The sequence below is a fragment of the Podarcis tiliguerta genome (assembly GCF_965153285.1).
Source record: "Podarcis tiliguerta genome assembly, chromosome: 2".
Lineage (NCBI taxonomy): Eukaryota > Metazoa > Chordata > Lepidosauria > Squamata > Lacertidae > Podarcis > Podarcis tiliguerta.
Window position 1 is genome coordinate 98,362,521 of NC_139535.1, and position 18,227 is coordinate 98,380,747.

Here is an 18,227-nt window from a genome sequence, read left to right on the forward strand (position 1 = left end):
GGAGGAAAATATTTTTTGGAGGTCATCAGGAAGGCAGCCTTGCTCTACTAACCAAAAGGCCATGGAAACGGAATGTTCCACAGTGGGACCGAATTTGTTCTCTTCCACACACAACCCCCCCCCCCCAATTTTTTCTAGCTTTGTCTATTGTCCTCTGACAAGAAAACCATTATTGTGTAGCCACATTTGTACTTAAAAAATAAATGTTGCACAACGTAATGCAGATTCCTAGAAAAACCACAGAGGGATATTTCTCTTTCCTTAGTTCTTGGGAGGATAGAAGTGATCTTTAAGACGTAAGACTGGCTCTTTTACAACTGAGTTGTAGATTTTGCATAAAAGCCTCAGCAAAATCTGCATTTTTAATGTCTTCGCATAGTCTGCCACCTTCTGGTGATATGTTAAAATTGCAAGGCTTGCATTTCCATATACTATGTGTGTGTGTGTGTGTGTGTGTGTGTGTGTGTGTGTGTGTTTATAGATGATATAGATAGATATAGATATAGATATAGATATAGATATAGATATAGATATAGATATAGATAGATATATTATACTGGTATATATATCGTATATTATACTGGTATATATTGATATAGATATATTATACTGGTATATATTATATACTGGTATTATATATATATATATATATATATATATATATATATATATATATATATCTGTGTACACATTACAATTTACTCTTGCTCCAGTGCACTGCCACCACTGGTGTTTGAAGCCATGCACACATGCCGCTAGCCACAATCCATATACATCCTGTAGTTTCTTGAGAAATGGTGCCCTTTCCCCTCAAACCAGCTTCCATCTGATTTGGAAATGTAAGCTGTATTCAAGTTGCAGTTAAGCTGAATTGTGTACATTTGAGACAGCCATTGCCTACGCATTGGTGACAGCTTCACAAAGATGAGTTTGAGGGATGTGAAGAGTAAACTAAGCAGGTAATGGGCAAAATAATATACAGTGATACCTTGGGTTAAGTACTTAATTCATTCCGGAGGTCTGTTCTTAACCTGAAACTGTTCTTAACCTGAAGCACCACTTTAGCTAATGGGGCCTCCTGCTGCCGCCGTGCCGCCGGAGCACGATTTCTGTTCTCATCCTGAAGCAAAGTTCTTAACCCGAGATACTATTTCTGGGTTAGCAGAGTCTGTAACCTGAAGCGTATGTAACCTGAGGTACCACTGTACAATAGCTCAGAAGATGCTGCACTTGACTAGCTGGCTGAACGATGGATGCGCAATCTCATACAATCAAGCAATCATCTCACTAATTTGCCTAAGACACCTGCTGCTTCAACACATTGCAGAATAAATGGCAACTATATATTGACCTACCGTATCAAAATACATAATTCAAAAGTATAATGGTGAGTGCGAATGCAAAGCAATGAATTAGCATAATATATATGTTTCTCACCGACATCACGTTTGATCAGTTGCAACCCCAGAAGTGGTGAAAGGGTCTGAGAAAATACAACCTCAGTACAATACAAACAAAACAGACTTTAAATTTCAAAAACAATACCTAAAAGATGAATAACTGCTAATCTAAAAGAACTCTGTACAATCTGTCAGTGGCATCTTACACCTCATGAGTTAAGCAAGATGTAGGTGATTAGGGGCAGATTATTTACATATTTTCTGGAGCGGAGTAAAAAAAAAAATTAAAATGAAAGTGTGGTTCTCAGCATAGTGCAGGAAATTCTAGGATACATTATCTCTAAAACCTTCAGTGTAACCCCTTTGTGTGTGCTGAAAACAGGAGTGGGAATGCCAATGTACTATTTGTTGTATGTTAACAGGCTCATTGCTCAGCTTTGGGAAGAAAAAATGAGCTTTGCCATTAAAAGAATGGTTACAGAAAGTACAGAAAGCTGCCCTAATGACTAAACTGACATATCAGAGAATAACATCACATAGTCAACAGCAAGACAGATTCACAGAAAGATGGGAATTATTTATTAATTTCTGGGACAACATCCATGATGATACAGTTCCATCTATGAGTTTGTGTAAGCCCTCTTTTTTTTTTTGAAGCATATCTATATAGTACTAACTTCACCTGTTTAAACAAAAGCAAATCAACACCCAAAATCAATAACAAATCTTAAAAGGCTGCGATGATTTGAACCCACACATTTGGAAACCCAAAGCTGTCCCTGAGCCTAAACAAACAAAAGCTAGCAAACAGACAATAAAAAGAGCTCAGCTGCAGACTTCTCTGCGGCTTTTAGATTTTGCTGCTTTTATCTAGTGTGGGTTGCTTTGGCAATATTCTTCCCTTTTGACCGTATTTTATGACCTTGAAAGCTGCCCAGGGAACTTGTTTGAAGGGCTGGGTGAAAAAAGATGCCAAAGTAAATCATTAAATAATAAAGACAACCATCACTAAAATAGCAATAAGGACAAACATAAAAGCCACAGAAATGGAACGGCAAATGGACCTGCTTGTTTTTATGAAGAGCGCAGAAGAAGGCTCCCCAAACTTTCTAGACCTCAGTGGGCTCTCTTGGATTTTTCAAGAAGTGAGCTCCAACCCTTTTAGTCACTTCTCGCCCCAAGAGACAGACAAAAAGTACGTTTAAAAGTCAGATCCGAAAGAATTATTCAGCGCCTTCCAAAGCACATTGAGCTGACACAGAAAGTGGGAAAGAATCAGCGCTTTTTTCCAGCTGGAACTCAGTTTCATCGCCTCTCAGGTGGGCACCATTGCCATTATAAGAGGACTTCATTGTGAGTCCCAGCACCTCTTTTTCTGGAAAAATAGCACCGGAAAGAAATCTTTCAACTTCCTCCTTCAGCTCTCTGTATTTTTTCAACAGAGAAACCAGTAACATGAATAAGCAGCAGCGAGTGGGCAAACTGAGAGGCCAAAGAATTACCTCAGAAGTGTTCATTGTACAAACAGGCATGTTGGTAGCCTCAATCACAGAGGTTTTTCCAGTTGTTTCCATATAAAGTAGTGAGGGGGGGGGCGGAATGGCTTCTCATTGCTTGTATGTTGATCCCCGTTTACACTATTATGCTAAAGAAGTACACCAGAATTTAGTGGTGTTGGATATTTTGGCTCCCAAAATGTCCTCGCCAGCAATGGCCGCATAAAATCCTTTAGTCAGAACTGAGCGATGGGCAACACACTGCCGTGAGACAGGAGCTGTGTGAGGAGCCAGTAGTCAAAACTGAGGTGAGGACAAAAGCATACTCTCCAACATTTCTCCGATGAAAATAGGGGTGCCCTGTTCTGTAACAACAATTTTACTACAGTGGTACCTCAGGTTAAGTACTTAATTGTTCTGGAGGTCCGTTCTTAAACTGAAACTGTTCTTAACCTGAAGCACCACTTTAGCTAATGGGGCCTCCTGCTGCCGCCGCGCCGCCGGGTCACGATTTCTGTTCTCATCCTGAAGCAAAGTTCTTAACCTGAAGCACTATTTCTGGGATAGCGGAGTGTGTAACCTGAAGCATATGTAACCTGAAGCATATGTAACCCGAGGTACCACTGTATTTACACCACATCCATCTGCCTGGGTTGCTCTAGCCGCTCTGGGCGGCTTCCAAAACATATAAAAAGGTAATAAAACAGTAAACATTAAAAAACTTCCCTATACAGGTTGCCTTCGGATGGCTTGGGGGTTGTATAACTCCATACCCTCTAACATTTCTCCAATGAACATAGGGACGTCCTAAGGAAAAGCAGGATAACATCAGAAACCAGGACAGCTTCAATAAATCTGGGACTGTCCCGGGAAAATTAGGGACAACTGGAAGGTTTGCAAAAGTGGGGAAGTTAAGATCAAGGAACAAGAGAGAAGTCATGAGTGAAGGACAAGCCAAAGGAGAGGGTGAGGGAGGAGGCTTATTGGCTTGTTCTTGTTCTTGTTTTTATTGTGTATTTTGTGTTTTTTACCTTGCATTTTTATGTTGTAAACCAACCTTAAATCTACGGATGAAGGGCAGTATATACAATTAATAAAATAGTAACAATACTATAGACAGGCATGTCATTGTTCAGGAAGGTCTACTGCATAAATAGGGTATAAATAGTAAAGTAGTATAAGTAATAACGTAGCAGTAGTAAAGTGGACGTAAAGTGGTAGTAAAGCAATAGTAAACCAGTAGTGAAGTAGCAGTTAAGTAATGGTAAAAAATAGTAAAGTACTGGAATAGTAGTAAAATAGTAGTAAAACAGTAGTAAAGTAGTAGTAAAATGGTAGTAAAACAGTAGCAAAGTAGTAGTAACACGGTAGTAAAGTAGTAGTAGAATAGTAGTAAAGCAGTTGTAACATGGTAGTAAGGCAGTAGTAAAATGGCAGTAAGTAGTAGTAAAGCGGTAGTGAAGTGGTAGTAAAACAGTAGTAAAATGGTAGTAAAGTAGTAGTAAGGTAATAGTAAAATAGTAGTAAAGTGGTAGTAGGGTAGTAGTAAAATAGTAGTAAAGTGGTAGTAAGGTAGTGGTGAAGTAGTAGTAAAGATCTATTTTCATCAGAAAAATGTTGAAGGGTATGCTTGAGTGTACTTTCCTGGGTGGGATATTTCCTCAATAATGGCTCTTGCTTGCTTGGATGAAGGATAGAGAGGGGTGTTGTGTGCGTAGTAAGTAAAGGTAAAGGTACCCCTGCCCGTACGGGCCAGTCTTGACAGACTCTAGGGTTGTGCGCCCATCTCACTCAAAGGGCCAGCGCTGTCCGAAGACACTTCTGGGTCATGTGGCCAGCGTGACATCGCTGCTCTGGCGAGCCACGGAAACGCCGTTTACCTTCCCGCTAGTAAGCGGTCCCTATTTATCTACTTGCACCCAGGGGTGCTTTCGAACTGCTAGGTTGGCAGGCGCTGGGACCGAACAGCGGGAGCGCACCCCGCTGCGGGGATTCGAACCGCCGACCTTTCGATCGGCAAGTCCTAGGCACTGAGGCTTTAACCCACAGCGCCACCCGCGTCCTAGGGTAAAGTGGTAACAACATGGTAGTAAGATAGTAGTAAAATAGTAATGGATGTTAGTAAGGTAGTAGTAAGGTAGTAGTAAGATGGTAGTAAAATAGTAATAAAATGGTAGTAAGCTAGTAGTGAAGTAGTAGTAAAGTAGTAGTAGTAAAGTAGTAAAGATCTCTATTTTCATCAGAAAAATGCTGAAGGGTATGCTTGAGTGTACTTTCCTGGGTGGGATATTTCCTCAATAATGGCTCTTGCTTGGATGAAGGATAGAGAGGGGTGTTTGTGTGCGTAGAAACTACCCTGCTGTACAAAGGTAAAATTTGCATTCATGAAATTTGCTTCTGGTCTTGCCCACCACTGTTATGTGGCCCTCACAAAGTCGCCCAGAAGCGAATGTGGCCCTCGGGATGAAAAATGTTCTCCAGCACGGCCCACAAGCAAGAAAATATTAGCCCTTACTCACTCATTTGAAAAGGGAGCCAAGGAGCTTGCAAGAAAATGTCTTTTCTGTCCGATTATTTCGACATTTAAAAGGTCAACATCTTGACCTTTTTCTATTCTATGCATTAAAAAAAAGAAAAAAGAAAAAAAGCCTGACAATGAAACAACAGAATTCAGTCTTCACTTCATATGGAAATAGGGGCATCTCAGGTCAGGTATATAGTTGTGCAATCTTCTTCTCTAAACAGCTTCCCCTAGCATCTGTTTCTAATCTGAAAAGTATTCTTGAAAAAGAAATCTGTATTTTGAAAAGAAATTGAATACTATCTTGCAGATCCTGTGCGGTTCGGTCTGAAAGATTATCTGTCTGGTTTACGCACAAGAGGGCGCCTGGGTTCTGCATGCAGAACAGATTCATTTACTTTCAAAGCTCTAGTCTGGTTGATATCTTACAGGTTGCAACAGAGTCCAACGAGTCTTATGTGGCACAGGAGAGGGGAGAGGGGAGGAAGTTTGGGTCATGGGCAGCACATGCTGTATATATGGCAGATACCTACAAAATCCCAAGTAACAGCTGCCAGCAGAAATATCCACTTTTTAATATGTGTAAAACAAGCAAATGGGGAAAAAAACCCCACTAAAACTCTTTATTTGATGGGAGTTTTACCCTTGTCCCACTCCTTCTCCCAGGGAAAAAATCTGGGTCGATGTTTGCTCTGATTTATCACTAAAGAGCAAGTTTTCTGGGGGGAATGCAGAGGGGCAAAGGCAAAACTGCTCAGACCTATAGGACATGCGTTGGACCCACACTATACCTGAATGAGTGTCTCCACCCCCATTGTTCTGGCCAGACGCTGAGGTCCAGTGCTGAGTGGCCTTCTGGCAGTTCCCTCACTGCGAGAAGCAAAGCTACAGGGAACCAGGCAGAGGGCCTTCTCGGTAGTGGTGCCTGCCCTGTGGAACGCCCTCCCATCAGATGTCAAAGAGATAAACAACTACCTGACATTTAGAAGACACCTGAAGTTTTTAATGTGTGACATTTTTATGTATGTTTAATCTTTGTTGGAATCCGCCCAGAGTGGCTGGGGAAACCCAGCCAGATGAGTGGGTTAAAAATATAATAATAATAATAATAATAATAATAATAATAATAATAATAGGCAGGGGAATAGTGGAAGTGTGGCTGAGCCCCAAGTAGAAGAGAAGAAGAAGAAGAGTTTGGATTTGATATCCCGCCTTTCACTCCCTTTTAAGGAGTCTCAAAGCGGCTAACATTCTCCTTTCCCTTCCTCCCCCACAACAAACACTCTGTGAGGTGAGTGGGGCTAAGAGACTTCAAAGAAGCGTGACTAGCCCAAGGTCACCCAGCAGCTGCATGTGGAGGAGCGGAGACACGAACCCGGTCCCCCAGATTACGAGACTACCGCTCTTAACCACTACACCACACTGGCATTGTATGCGCTGGGGTTTATTTATACATTTCTTCATTATATTTTATACCATTTCCCAGGCAAAACCCATTTCCCTCTCCTAAACCAGCTCAGAATAATTAAAACGCAACACACAATCCTAGTGGCAAGCACTGTACATAAATAAGACACACTCGCTAGTGTTCATTCTTCAGATTTGTGATAGGAGTGGTTGAAATCAAGTGATCTATTTAGATAAGAGTTGTTGCTAGCCTGCAGGCCTAAGTCCCACTGGTTTCAAGAAGGAATTACATGCAAAGGTACACAGAGGACTGCAGCCTGAGTGGGTAATGGAGGCATCCTTGTCCCTAATAAACATGTAGGCAAATACATATATTTATAATCTTTAAGGTACCACGTAGTCATTTTCCAAGAAGCCTGATACAAACAAGCAAAATAGTTTGCATTTATTTATCTCTTGTTGGCAGAAGTAAACAAATCCTAGGTGATCTGATTGCATCCCAGACTGTCTGGAAGGATACAGTGGTGCTCTCGTTGCCATTGAAATCTGAACCAGATCAACACCACAAGGGCAAAGCACTTCAAATCTGACATTTGGGTAGATTTGTTCTTGTGGCAAAAAGCAGGAAATGCAATGTTAGAAATATCCTTTTATTTTTGTTTCTGTTTTAAAAAACCAAAACCATTCCTGCCATTTTATCCGGATATCAAATCCAGAAGCCCTTTTAACATCTTCCTCATCTCCTTGTGAAGCTGAATTCATATTGTGGTTTGGGTTTTATGCCCTGCCGTGCTTGTTGGGCAGTTTAAGGTCTTATTTTTGCGGATCTGGGAGGACTGGGTGATCCGGAGCCAGGAAACACTGATGGGACTATGGGATGCCCAGTGAATTTCCCCATCGGTTAAGGAAAGTATGACTTAGCATTGAGGCTACTGAGCACCTTCACTGAAGCAATTTTGGTTCTTTTCAGCCACGAAGGCCAAGCTGCCCTTGTCACTGAATGATGAGAATATATAACCCTCTGCCGTTAGTATCGTTTCACCATCCTTTTCGTTTTGTTATGAAGCCCCTTCCACAGCTACCCTTTGACGCAAACCTCAATGTGTCACCCTTTTGCTTTGCCAAAGCAGCTGCTATTATTCCAGCACAGCTGATCAATCTCCCTTAATATAATACTCCCCACCAACGAATGAACCTCCCCTTCTCTTGCTGGAACATCCACTGCCTTTGGCGGCTCAGTTTTCACACCCGTGGAAAGCACCTCGAGTGCCAAACAAAAGCTCATTTACCAGCCCCAACACATGTTTTCCATTAGTAAAGTCATTAAATCTCACATACGGTATATTGAATATACCAACTACAGGCTTTATAATAGGAGCAATCGGAAACACGTTTTAATTTCAAACTCCCCAATAGTCCATGCACCCCCAGGGCTGGGAGTTGATTTCTTTCAAGCCCACCTTCTCAATTCTTGGGGGGGGGGGTTGTTTGTTTTTTAATGGAGCCTACATGTAAACAGTAAGGTAAAGGTAAAGAGACCCCTGACCATTAGGTCCAGTCGTGGTGAAATATACTCAGAGTCGCAAAGTGATTTCATGCCCTTTATTCCGCTCATAGTGGTGAGGAGGAATGAATGTCCCCTCAAAGTATCTGCTTTATATACATTATTTACACAATAGGCTGCACATGATTGGCTAATTCTGGAATTCTACTGTAAGCCAATCAGGTTGTGGATTCACTTATATCTGGAGCATGATTGGTTGGTTCCTGCCAACCAATCATACTGCTGCATTGTTCTAGGACCAATCAGACTGCTGCAATTTGGATCCTATTGTTCTAGGACCAATCAGACTGCTGCAGTTTGGATCCTATTCAACTCAGTACATAACACCCCTCCCCTCTAAGTTCCAGTCCTGCCCGGGAGGTCGCATTCATAGTCCTCGAGGTACGCCGGCGGCCTACGTGTGCGTTGCGGCCTGTGGTGTTCCCTGGTCCGGGGTTCAGGTTCTGGCTCGTGTTCCAAGGATGCTGGCTGTGATGGGCCTGTTTGGTCTGGCGCAACCGGCTCGCTCAGTCGTGGTTCTGGTTCCAGTGTCCTTTCGGCCTCGCGGGTTCTCTCTGTATTTACTGATTCTGCCTCTCCTGCTGGCCCCTCCTGCTCTATGGGCCTCCCTGCCCCTCTGTTCCCTTGGGACTCCTCTGACCTTTCCTCCTCCTGGTTTTCTCCCGGGAATCGTCGGCGTATCTGGTCGCAGTGGCGGCGCCAACATTGCCCCCCATCCGTTAGCACCTCGTATGACACGGGGCCAGTGGCCCTGGTGACTGTGGCGGGAACCCATGCTGGGCCTGCCCCAAAATTCTTTGCGTACACTGGGTCCTGGGCCTTGAAGGTCCGGGGGTTCCTGCCTTCCCCCACCACTACCTCATCCTGCGCTCTATCGGGGTGAAGGCGGTCCAATCTGATTGCAAGGCGCCGACCCATTAGTAGTTCAGCGGGGCTCCGGCCAGTCGTTGAGCTGGGGGTGCTGTGCTGTGCTAGGAGGAATGTGGCAAGGCGGTACTCCCAGTCCCCTTGCGTCATGCGGCGAAGGGTGTCCTTGGTGGTCCGCACCATGCGTTCTGCTTGGCCATTGGTGGCAGGGTGGAATGGCGCCGAACGGATGTGGCGGATGGCGTTCTGCGCTGTGAAGGTTTGGAATTCTTCTGACGTAAATGCAGTCCCGTTGTCTGAGACGAGAGTGTCAGGGAGCCCATGGGTTGCAAACAGCTTGCGTAGTACACGGATGGCTGCGGATGTAGAAGTGGACGGTACCAGTGCGACTTCCAGCCATTTGGTGTAGGAGTCCACCACTATGAAGAATGTTTTCCCCTGAAAGGGGCCGGCGAAGTCCACATGCAGGCGTGACCATGGTGCTCGGGCGGACTCCCAGGACTGTACTGGGGCCCTTGGGGGATCTGGGCGGGATTCTTGGCAGGCCTGGCAGTGTTTGACCCAGGCCTCTATCTCTCCGTCGATCCCCGGCCACCACACATAACTCCTGGCCAGGGCCTTCATTCTTACTACCCCTGGGTGTGTCTCGTGTAGGGCTGTGAGGACCCTTTTGCGGAGGGGCTGGGGAACCACGACCCTGCTTCCCCATAACAGGCACCCCTTGTGGGCTGACAGTTCATGTTTGCGGGTTGTGTAGCCAGCGAATTCTGGCCCGGGGCTGCTGCTGGGCCATCCCCTCCACACCCAGTCCAGGACCCGGGAGATGACCCTGTCTTTCTTGGAATGGTGTGCAACTTCTTGTGCCTGAATGGGGCGGTCGGGAAGCAGCTCCATGCTCATAACCTCTTGTGCGGGTGCTGGGTCGGGGCCTGTTTCCGGTAGTGGTAGCCTGCTGAGGGCGTCTGCATGGCCCATTGCCTTCCCAGGTCGGTGAATCAGTGCATACTGGTAGCTGGCAAGGAAAATTGACCACCTGAGGACGCGAGGAGACAGCACTTGGGGGGTCTGCTTTTCGGGGGCAAACAAGCCAAGCAACGGTTTGTGGTCAGTCACCACGGTGAAGGGCCGCCCGTACAAGAAATCATGGAATTTTTTTACTCCTTTCACAATTGCCAGCCCCTCCTTGTCTATTTGTGAGTAGTTCCGCTCGGTTGCGTTGAGTGTCTGGGAAAAGTATGCTACCGGTACCTCTCTTCCGTCCGGGAGTTGGTGTCCCAGGACAGCGCCAATGCCATAGGGTGAGGCGTCGCATGCTAGCACCACCGGCAGCCTCTCGTCGAAGTGTGCCAAGACTGAGTTTGAGACAAGCAAGTCCTTGACTGCCTGGAATGCAGCCTCCTGGCGCTGGCCCCACACCCAAGGGGCCCGCTTGTCCAAAAGTCTGTGTAGGGGCTCCGCTACCGCCGCCTTGTGGGGAAGGAAGGAATGGTAAAAGTTCAATAGTCCCAAGAAGGCCTGAAGTTCAGTCTTGCTCTTGGGCGCTGGGGCATCACAAATGGCCCGTACCTTGTCCCCAGTCGGGTGGACCCCTTCTGCGTCCACCATAAATCCCAGAAAGTCCACCTGAGGCACTCCTAGTAGGCATTTTTCCCGCTTCACCTTGAGACCCGCCGTCTGGAAACGGTGCAGAACGGTGCGGAGGCGGTCCTCAAACTCCTCTGGTGTGGGCCCGGCAATCAACACATCATCGAAGAAGGGGGTGACGCCAGGAATCCCTTTAAGGAGCGAGTCCATTAGATTCTGGAATATGCCTGGTGCCACACTGACACCGAATTGCAGCCGCTTTACCCTGAAGGCTCCTCTGTGCGTCACAATCGTCTGTGCCTCTGCTGTGGCCTCATCTACTGGCAGCTGTTGATATGCTTGGGCTAAGTCCAGCTTGCCAAAAAATTTCGACCCAGCCAGGGTGGCAAGGACATGGCTGACCACTGGCACTGGGTATGCATGGGCCGTGAGGGCCTTGTTTATGGTACATTTGTAGTCTGCGCAGATGCGGACCGAACCATTGGGCTTGACGGGTGTGACGATTGGGGTTTCCCAGGGGGCATTAGGCACCGGCTCCAGCACTCCTTGCTCCACGAGCCGGTCCAATTCCTCGTCTATACGGGGTTTCAGGGCGAACGGGACCCGGCGGGCCTTGAGCCTGACCGGTCGTACTGCGGGGTCAAGCTGTAGCGCAATGGGGGGGCCCGTATACTGTCCCAATTTCCCATCGAAAACTCCTGGAAATTCCTTGCATATGGCGTCCACGTCCACTTGTAAGGTAGTGTGGTTCACCCCGGTGATGGCTAGCCCCAGTGGTCCAAACCATGCCAATCCCAGTAAGCTAATGTAGGGGCCCTTGACCACAAGCAAGTCCAGTTGCCGCGTCCGCCCTCGGTATTGCACCCTGAAGGTCCCCACCCCCATTGTGGGGACCTTACGTTTCTGGAAGTCCCGGAGGGTGAATGGGGCCGGCCTGAGTTTGGGACCCCCAGTAGGACACAGTTTCCTTAAGGTCTTTGCCGAGATTATGGATAGAGTTGAACCCGTGTCAAGCTCCATGCGGCATGGGGCGCCCTCTATCTGTACCTCTACATAAATTTTCTCTACGTTGGGGTGGGGCAACTGGTATACCTGGAAGTCCGTGAGCTCCGTCGAGTTGCCTTGGTGCGTTGGGCCCCTGGACCTGGGGCTCTTGGATTGGTCATCTGATGCCTGGCGTCGGGTGGACCGAGCTCGACACACCCGGGCGATGTGTCCCAATTTTCTGCACTGCCTGCACTCTGCGTTGCGGAAACGGCAGGTCCTCCTCTCGTGACTTTCCCCGCAGCTTGCGCAGTTCCCTCCTTCTCGTCGAGGCAGCTGTGGTATGTGGGCTGCTTGAGAGCGCTGCTGTACTCGGTGCACCTCCTCCCTGTCAGATCCTGAGTCGTCGGTGAGGTCTTCGTGGTGGACCCTTGGTTGGGGTGGCAGTCTCGGCCGTGCCTCTTGCGTCGACCTCTTGGCAGCTTCCGTTGCCAGGGCCTCCTCCAGAGCGACCTGGAACGTTAGGTCCTTCTTAGCGTAGAGGCGTCGTTGCAGCTTCTCATCCTCCAGGCCACCGACGAGGCGGTCACGAAGCATGTTCTCCAGCTCTGAGAAGTTGCAGAACCGGGCGGCTTGGCGGAGAGAGGTCACAAACCCAGTTATGGTTTCCCCGGGGGCTTGCCGCTTTGCGTAGAAGGCATTTCGACGAGCCACCACTGAGGGCTGTGGCGAAAAGTGCCCCTTCAGCTGTTCCATTATTGTTTTGTATGGAACAGTAGCGACGTCTTCAGGCGCAAGGAGAGCCCGGGCGATTTCAAACGTCTCCTCTCCGCAGACGCTGAAGAATATTGCCCTCTTCTTGGCGTCTTCTTCATCAGTGACCCCTTTGGCTTCTAGGAGGAAGGTGAAACGGGAGGCGTACGCTTCCCAGTCTCCAGATGCTGGGTTGAACGGCGAGAAGCTGCTGTCGGTTGCCATTCTGAGTTCCTTGTGTCCCGGAGCTGAAGCCTGGATACACGGTGCGAGGCAGCGGTGCGGCAGGTGGCGGTGCTGCGGTGCTGTGTGTGGCAGTCAGCTCAGCGGGATCCCACCTTCGTCGCCAGTGAAATATACTCAGAGTCGCAAAGTGATTTCATGCCCTTTATTCCGCTCATAGTGGTGAGGAGGAATGAATGTCCCCTCAAAGTATCTGCTTTATATACATTATTTACACAATAGGCTGCACATGATTGGCTAATTCTGGAATTCTACTGTAAGCCAATCAGGTTGTGGATTCACTTATATCTGGAGCATGATTGGTTGGTTCCTGCCAACCAATCATACTGCTGCATTGTTCTAGGACCAATCAGACTGCTGCAATTTGGATCCTATTGTTCTAGGACCAATCAGACTGCTGCAGTTTGGATCCTATTCAACTCAGTACATAACACGTGGCCAACTCTGGGGTTGCTTTATTGGCCAAGGGAGCCGGCGTACAGCTTCTGGGTCATGTGGCCAGCATGACTAAGCCGCTTCTGACAAACCACAGCAGCGCATGGAAACGCCGTTTACCTTCCCGCTGGAGCAGTACCTATTTATCTACTTGCACTTTGACGTGTTTTTGAAGTGCTAGGTTGGCAGGAGCAGGAACCAAGCAACGGGAGCTCACCCCGTTGCAGGGATTCGAACCGCCGACCTTCTGATCGGCAAATCCTAGGCTCTGTGGTTTAACCCACAGCACCACCCACGTCCCTCATGTAAACAGTATGTTTTACCAAATGCTGGAGGTTTTCAACCTTTTTGAGTCCACGGTTCCCTTGACCAACTATATTCTTTCTGCAGCACCCCTGTGGGGCTCAGGAGCCCAGTTATGTCACCCCTTGCCTGCAGAGCCGGCAGCCCCTCACCCTTTTTCGAACACCCTCCTTTGTGGAGGGTTCCCTCAGCCTCCTCTCCTTTCAAGTCCGCCAGGCAACCTCCATCTTTGCCCCTGTTTTCTGAGCCACCCCCTCCCCACCCTAAAGTGAGGTGCCTCCTCACACTGCCCTACAGGGGCCTGGGAAGAGGATGCCCCAAGCCTTAGTGGCCCTAAGCAGACTGGCCAAAGGTGAATGTGAGGCCAGCACCTTGCTCACCTTGGAGGCAACACTGGGCAATGGCAGGTCTGGATGGCAGAAAGGCTTCCCTTCAGTGCCAGGCACTCAGTTCACAGGCAAGCCTTGTACACAGAAAGCACAAGAAAGGCCAGCAGGACACCTCCCTCTTGTCTGTCCATTCCCAACAGCAAGGGCTGGTGCACTGGCTAGCTGGGCTCCCTCCCTCACTTGCTTGCTTACTCTGAGGCCACCTCAGCTCCTGGCAACCAGCAGCCTCTGGCCAGCCTGAGAGGCACCATTTGCCTGGGGAGCTTGTAGCCAGGGCTGCTGCAACAGCTGTGCAAGCCTTTGGGAGCCAGAGACACGAGAGGACATTAGAGGAGGGAAGGAAGGAAAGAGGGACAGAGGCCAGTTTTGCCCACGGTACCGCTGACCATCATTCAAGGCAGGGTGCCATGGCACACTGTCTGAAAACCACTGGCTTACAGCATAAACCTTGTGGAAGGAGGCCTCCACTAGGGCTGGTCCTTGTAACCATGGCCAAGGACAACAGAACAGATTATAATTCCCTTTGAGTCTTCTGGGGCCATTGAAGTGATTTGGAAAACACAGGTTTAAAAACCTTGTCACAGAGAGGTTCCCACACCCACTATCTCATCTTCACTCGGGGGGGGGGGGGGAGCAACCTTTTTACCTCTTCATAATTTGCAAGAATTCCAAGGGGGAAATCCTGTGTCCCCACTCCAAACTTCCCTCCCACTTCCATGGAACATTGTCCCTATTTTATTTCCTTATTTATTCATTTATTTCATAAAATGTATACACGACAGACCCTCCAAGTGTCCCTATTTTCCAGGGACAGTCCGGGATTTACAGAAGCCGTCCCAGTTTCTGATCTGATCCTGGAATGTCCCGCTTTTCCTTAGGACATCCTTATTTTCATCAGATAAATATTGGAGTGTATGCGACCCTCAACCCCAGGAGATAAGTAACTATGCAACCTTTAGAAGACATCTAATATAGGGAAGTTTACATGTTTTATTATGTTTTCATTATGTTGAAAGCCTCCCAGAATGGCTCAGGCAACTCAGTCAGATGGGTGGGGTATAAATATTAGTAGTAGTAGGATTGAATAAGATGTCCCTATTTTCATCAAAGAAATGTTGGAGGGCATGACACCGCTTAATTATAGAAAAAAACTTGAAATGGTTTACATATGTGGAAGTCTTCTGCCAACTACCTTCTTCCCCAGGTAGCAATTCTCACCCACACCCCCAACGAGTCAGCACATTGCAGTTAGATGGGAATGACCACTGAGCACATCCAAATCTATTTTGTACTAGGAATGAATAGGGAACCTGCAACCCTCCAGAGGTTGTTGGACTCCAACTCCCATCAGCTCTTGCCGCCATGGCCAATCATCTGGAATGATGGGAGTCCAACAGCATCAGGTAGACCACTGGCTTCCCCCCACCCACCCCCAGCCTGTTTGGACCCACAGGTTACCTGGCAATCAAGTCCCACTGGAGTGCACGATCCCAAGGCAGATGCTAGCACATAAATCCAGCAATCTGGCAGGCCAACAGATAGAAAGACCAAAGTTCAGTCAGGCCAAGTTCCTGCCTCTGCAGCTGATCCAGGGGTCTGTGAACTTGGAGGTTAGTCCCATACTAGTCCCAAAGAGCTCCCTGGAACATCCAAGCTATGGTCCAACCAACATGGGAAGTAGAGCAAACACAGCTCTGCTGTCCTTCTGTACTTTGCCTGCTGATTGCGGCATCTGGGCTTGACGAGGCATGTGAGCCTCACCTGTTCTGAATCAACTCCAACTGAAGAATCACACACCTCTTCCCAGTCCTAGCAAGCCTCACCTGGCCACCTAGGGAGCTGGGCTGTGGGCACTCACCTGCCTCATCCTCCTAGAGCAGGCATGGCCAAACTTGGGTCTCCAGCTGTTTTTTTGGACTACAACTCCCATTGTCCTTAGCTAGCAGGACCAGTGGTCAGGGATGATGAGGACTGTAGTCCAAAAACTGCAGGAGACTCAAGTTTGGGAAACACTGTCTTAGAGCGTCCCTCCCACTGCTCCCTAGCATCAGAGCCTGCTATGTTCATGGAGACACCCCTCTAGTGCTGGGTCCTGCTGTTCTGGTGCCTGTACACTGACCCCCATTCCTTCGCCATCCTCTGTCACCCTGAGAGTACTTCCTACACCAACTTCTCCATCCCCAGCTTGACCCGATGTGTGCCCATGCCAGCTACAGCGCTCATTGAGATCCTCTTCTTCTTCTCCCTCCTTCCTGTTGTCCTGCCAGTTCATGGCATCCCCTGGCTTAAGGGTTAGTTGTTTTTGAAAGATGGGGTATATAAGATATGGAATGGAAAGGGGGAAAGGATGGTCAGGAAAGTGTTGCAAAGAGAGGAAAGAGCAAGAAAGAAACAGAAGGAAACACAAAAAGTGTTTGGTACAAGAGTAGCTCTCCCTATAGGTGGGTGGCTATTTCAGTTTTAAAATTTTGGTTCTAATGATGTATGTTGGTTGGTTGGTTGGTTGGTTGGTTGGTTGGTTATACTGCCCTTCATCCATAGATAATCAGGGTAGCTCACAATTGAATGTACTATACCTATGATCTATAACTTAGATATTCCTTAGCCCAAAATTTCTCCAACATTTCCCTCTCTCCAAAAACCAGGGGTCAGCAAATTTTTTCAGCAGGGGGTCAGTCCACCCACTGTCCCTCAGACCTTGTGGGGGGCCGTACTATATGGGGGGGGGGTGAACGAATTCCTATGCTCCACAAATAACTCAGAGATGCATTTTAAATAAAAGCACACATTCTACTCATATAAAAACACGCTGATTCCTGGACCATCTGCGGGCCAGATTTAGAAGGCGATTGGGACGGATCCGGCCCCCAGGCCTTAGTTTGCCCACCCATGCCCCAAACCATTCTCCATCAATTAATATAAATTGCATTCAACATTCATCAAAGGGTTAATTTTTTGTATGTGCTTTCCTTAATTCTTCCTTTCTTTCTTTCCACTACTTTTAAGCTCCCCATTGCATTTGCATTGGAGTAAAGCACTCAGTCTAAGGCCATTCAGCAATTAAGTATGTTTGCAAGGATGATTCTCCAATAGCTGCCACCAGCCCGCGTTTGATTGTATCAGAGAGATAAGCAACCCTCAGACATACCGCTTTCAGCGGAGTCACTTTGTACACTCTTCAGTGATTCACCAAGTGTCAATAGAGCCACTGATGTCATATTCATTGTGGACCAGCCCTGAGGGGACAAGCAGCAGTGTGAAGCATATTTGACACTAGCTTTTATGTTGAACCTTTTCAGGCAGGTCTTCTTTTCAGTCCTGGCTATTAACCATTTGTCAGGTAGTGACAGAATGTGACAGTTCCGCTACTGTTGTGGGAAACGGCACCAGAAACCTCATGATAAACAACACAATGGAAATGAAGAAATAGCAAGTGCCATCTTCAGCAGATACCAGCAAAGTCTTATTACAGCAGAAAGATATAGAACCATAAAGGTGTATTGTACACAGAGTGTAAGAGCTGGCGTTTTTGTTTTTACCTATGGGAACCCTAACACGTAGAATAGTGAGGCAGGCAGGCAGGGAGGAGATAAATAGATAGTTAGATTAGATAGATAGATGATAGATAGATAGATAGATGATAGATAGATAGATTATAGATAGATAGATAGATAGATAGATAGATGATAGATAGATAGATAGATAGATAGATAGATAGATAGATAGATAGATAGATAGATAGATAGATATAGATAGATGATAGATAGATAGATAGATAGATGATAGATAGATAGATAGATAGATAGATAGATAGATAGATAGATAGATAGATGATAGAGAATTGGCCTTCACTGGCTCACTTATGTAGCTTTCAAAATTGCTAGACTACAACAGAGGGGCCTCAAAGGTTAGTCCCCTATGGGATGTTTTTTTTTCATATCACTCAAAATCAGAAAGCTGAACTTTAGGCACAAACAAAGCCCCATGCTCAACAATCATCCTTTTATCCTGTCCTTGAGGGAATATATATTTTAGAAGTCTTGCCCTTTTTACTAGCTCCAGAAAGAGCTGCTTTCAAACACTTTCAACAATTTCACACTGAAAGTCCTCTGTCATGGGCAAAATGCCTCTGAATACCAGATTCTGGGTTTAAGATCCTCTACTGCGTTCAGGTCCCCTTTGCGGGATTCCTGTATGCATCTAGTTGGCCTCTATGAGAACAGAATACTGGACGTGATCCATCAGGGCTACTCTTAGTCTTTTGCCTGGAGTTATGGTTCC

At 47.1% G+C, this 18,227-nt stretch overlaps 2 protein-coding genes across 4 annotated transcripts in view; both read right to left on the minus strand.

Moving 5' to 3' along the window:
* The window catches only part of LOC310671379 (ABC-type organic anion transporter ABCA8-like), an 88,103-nt gene extending 72,422 nt beyond the window's left edge, over positions 1-15,681 (minus strand). For all 3 annotated transcript variants that reach the window (XM_083427264.1, XM_083427262.1, XM_083427263.1), the window contains exon 1: positions 15,405-15,681. The gene's annotated coding sequence lies outside the window, so the exon portion shown is untranslated. The remainder of the gene's footprint in view (positions 1-15,404) is intronic.
* LOC310671278 (uncharacterized protein) lies at positions 10,703-12,955 on the minus strand. Its single transcript, XM_083427023.1, has 2 exons — positions 11,932-12,955; positions 10,703-11,030 (listed from the first exon to the last, which is right to left on the minus strand). The coding sequence occupies exons 1-2, from the start codon at positions 12,799-12,801 to the stop codon at positions 10,992-10,994; spliced, it is 909 nt and encodes a 302-aa protein (XP_083283149.1). The 5' UTR covers positions 12,802-12,955; the 3' UTR covers positions 10,703-10,991.
* Positions 15,682-18,227: the final 2,546 nt, after the last annotated feature.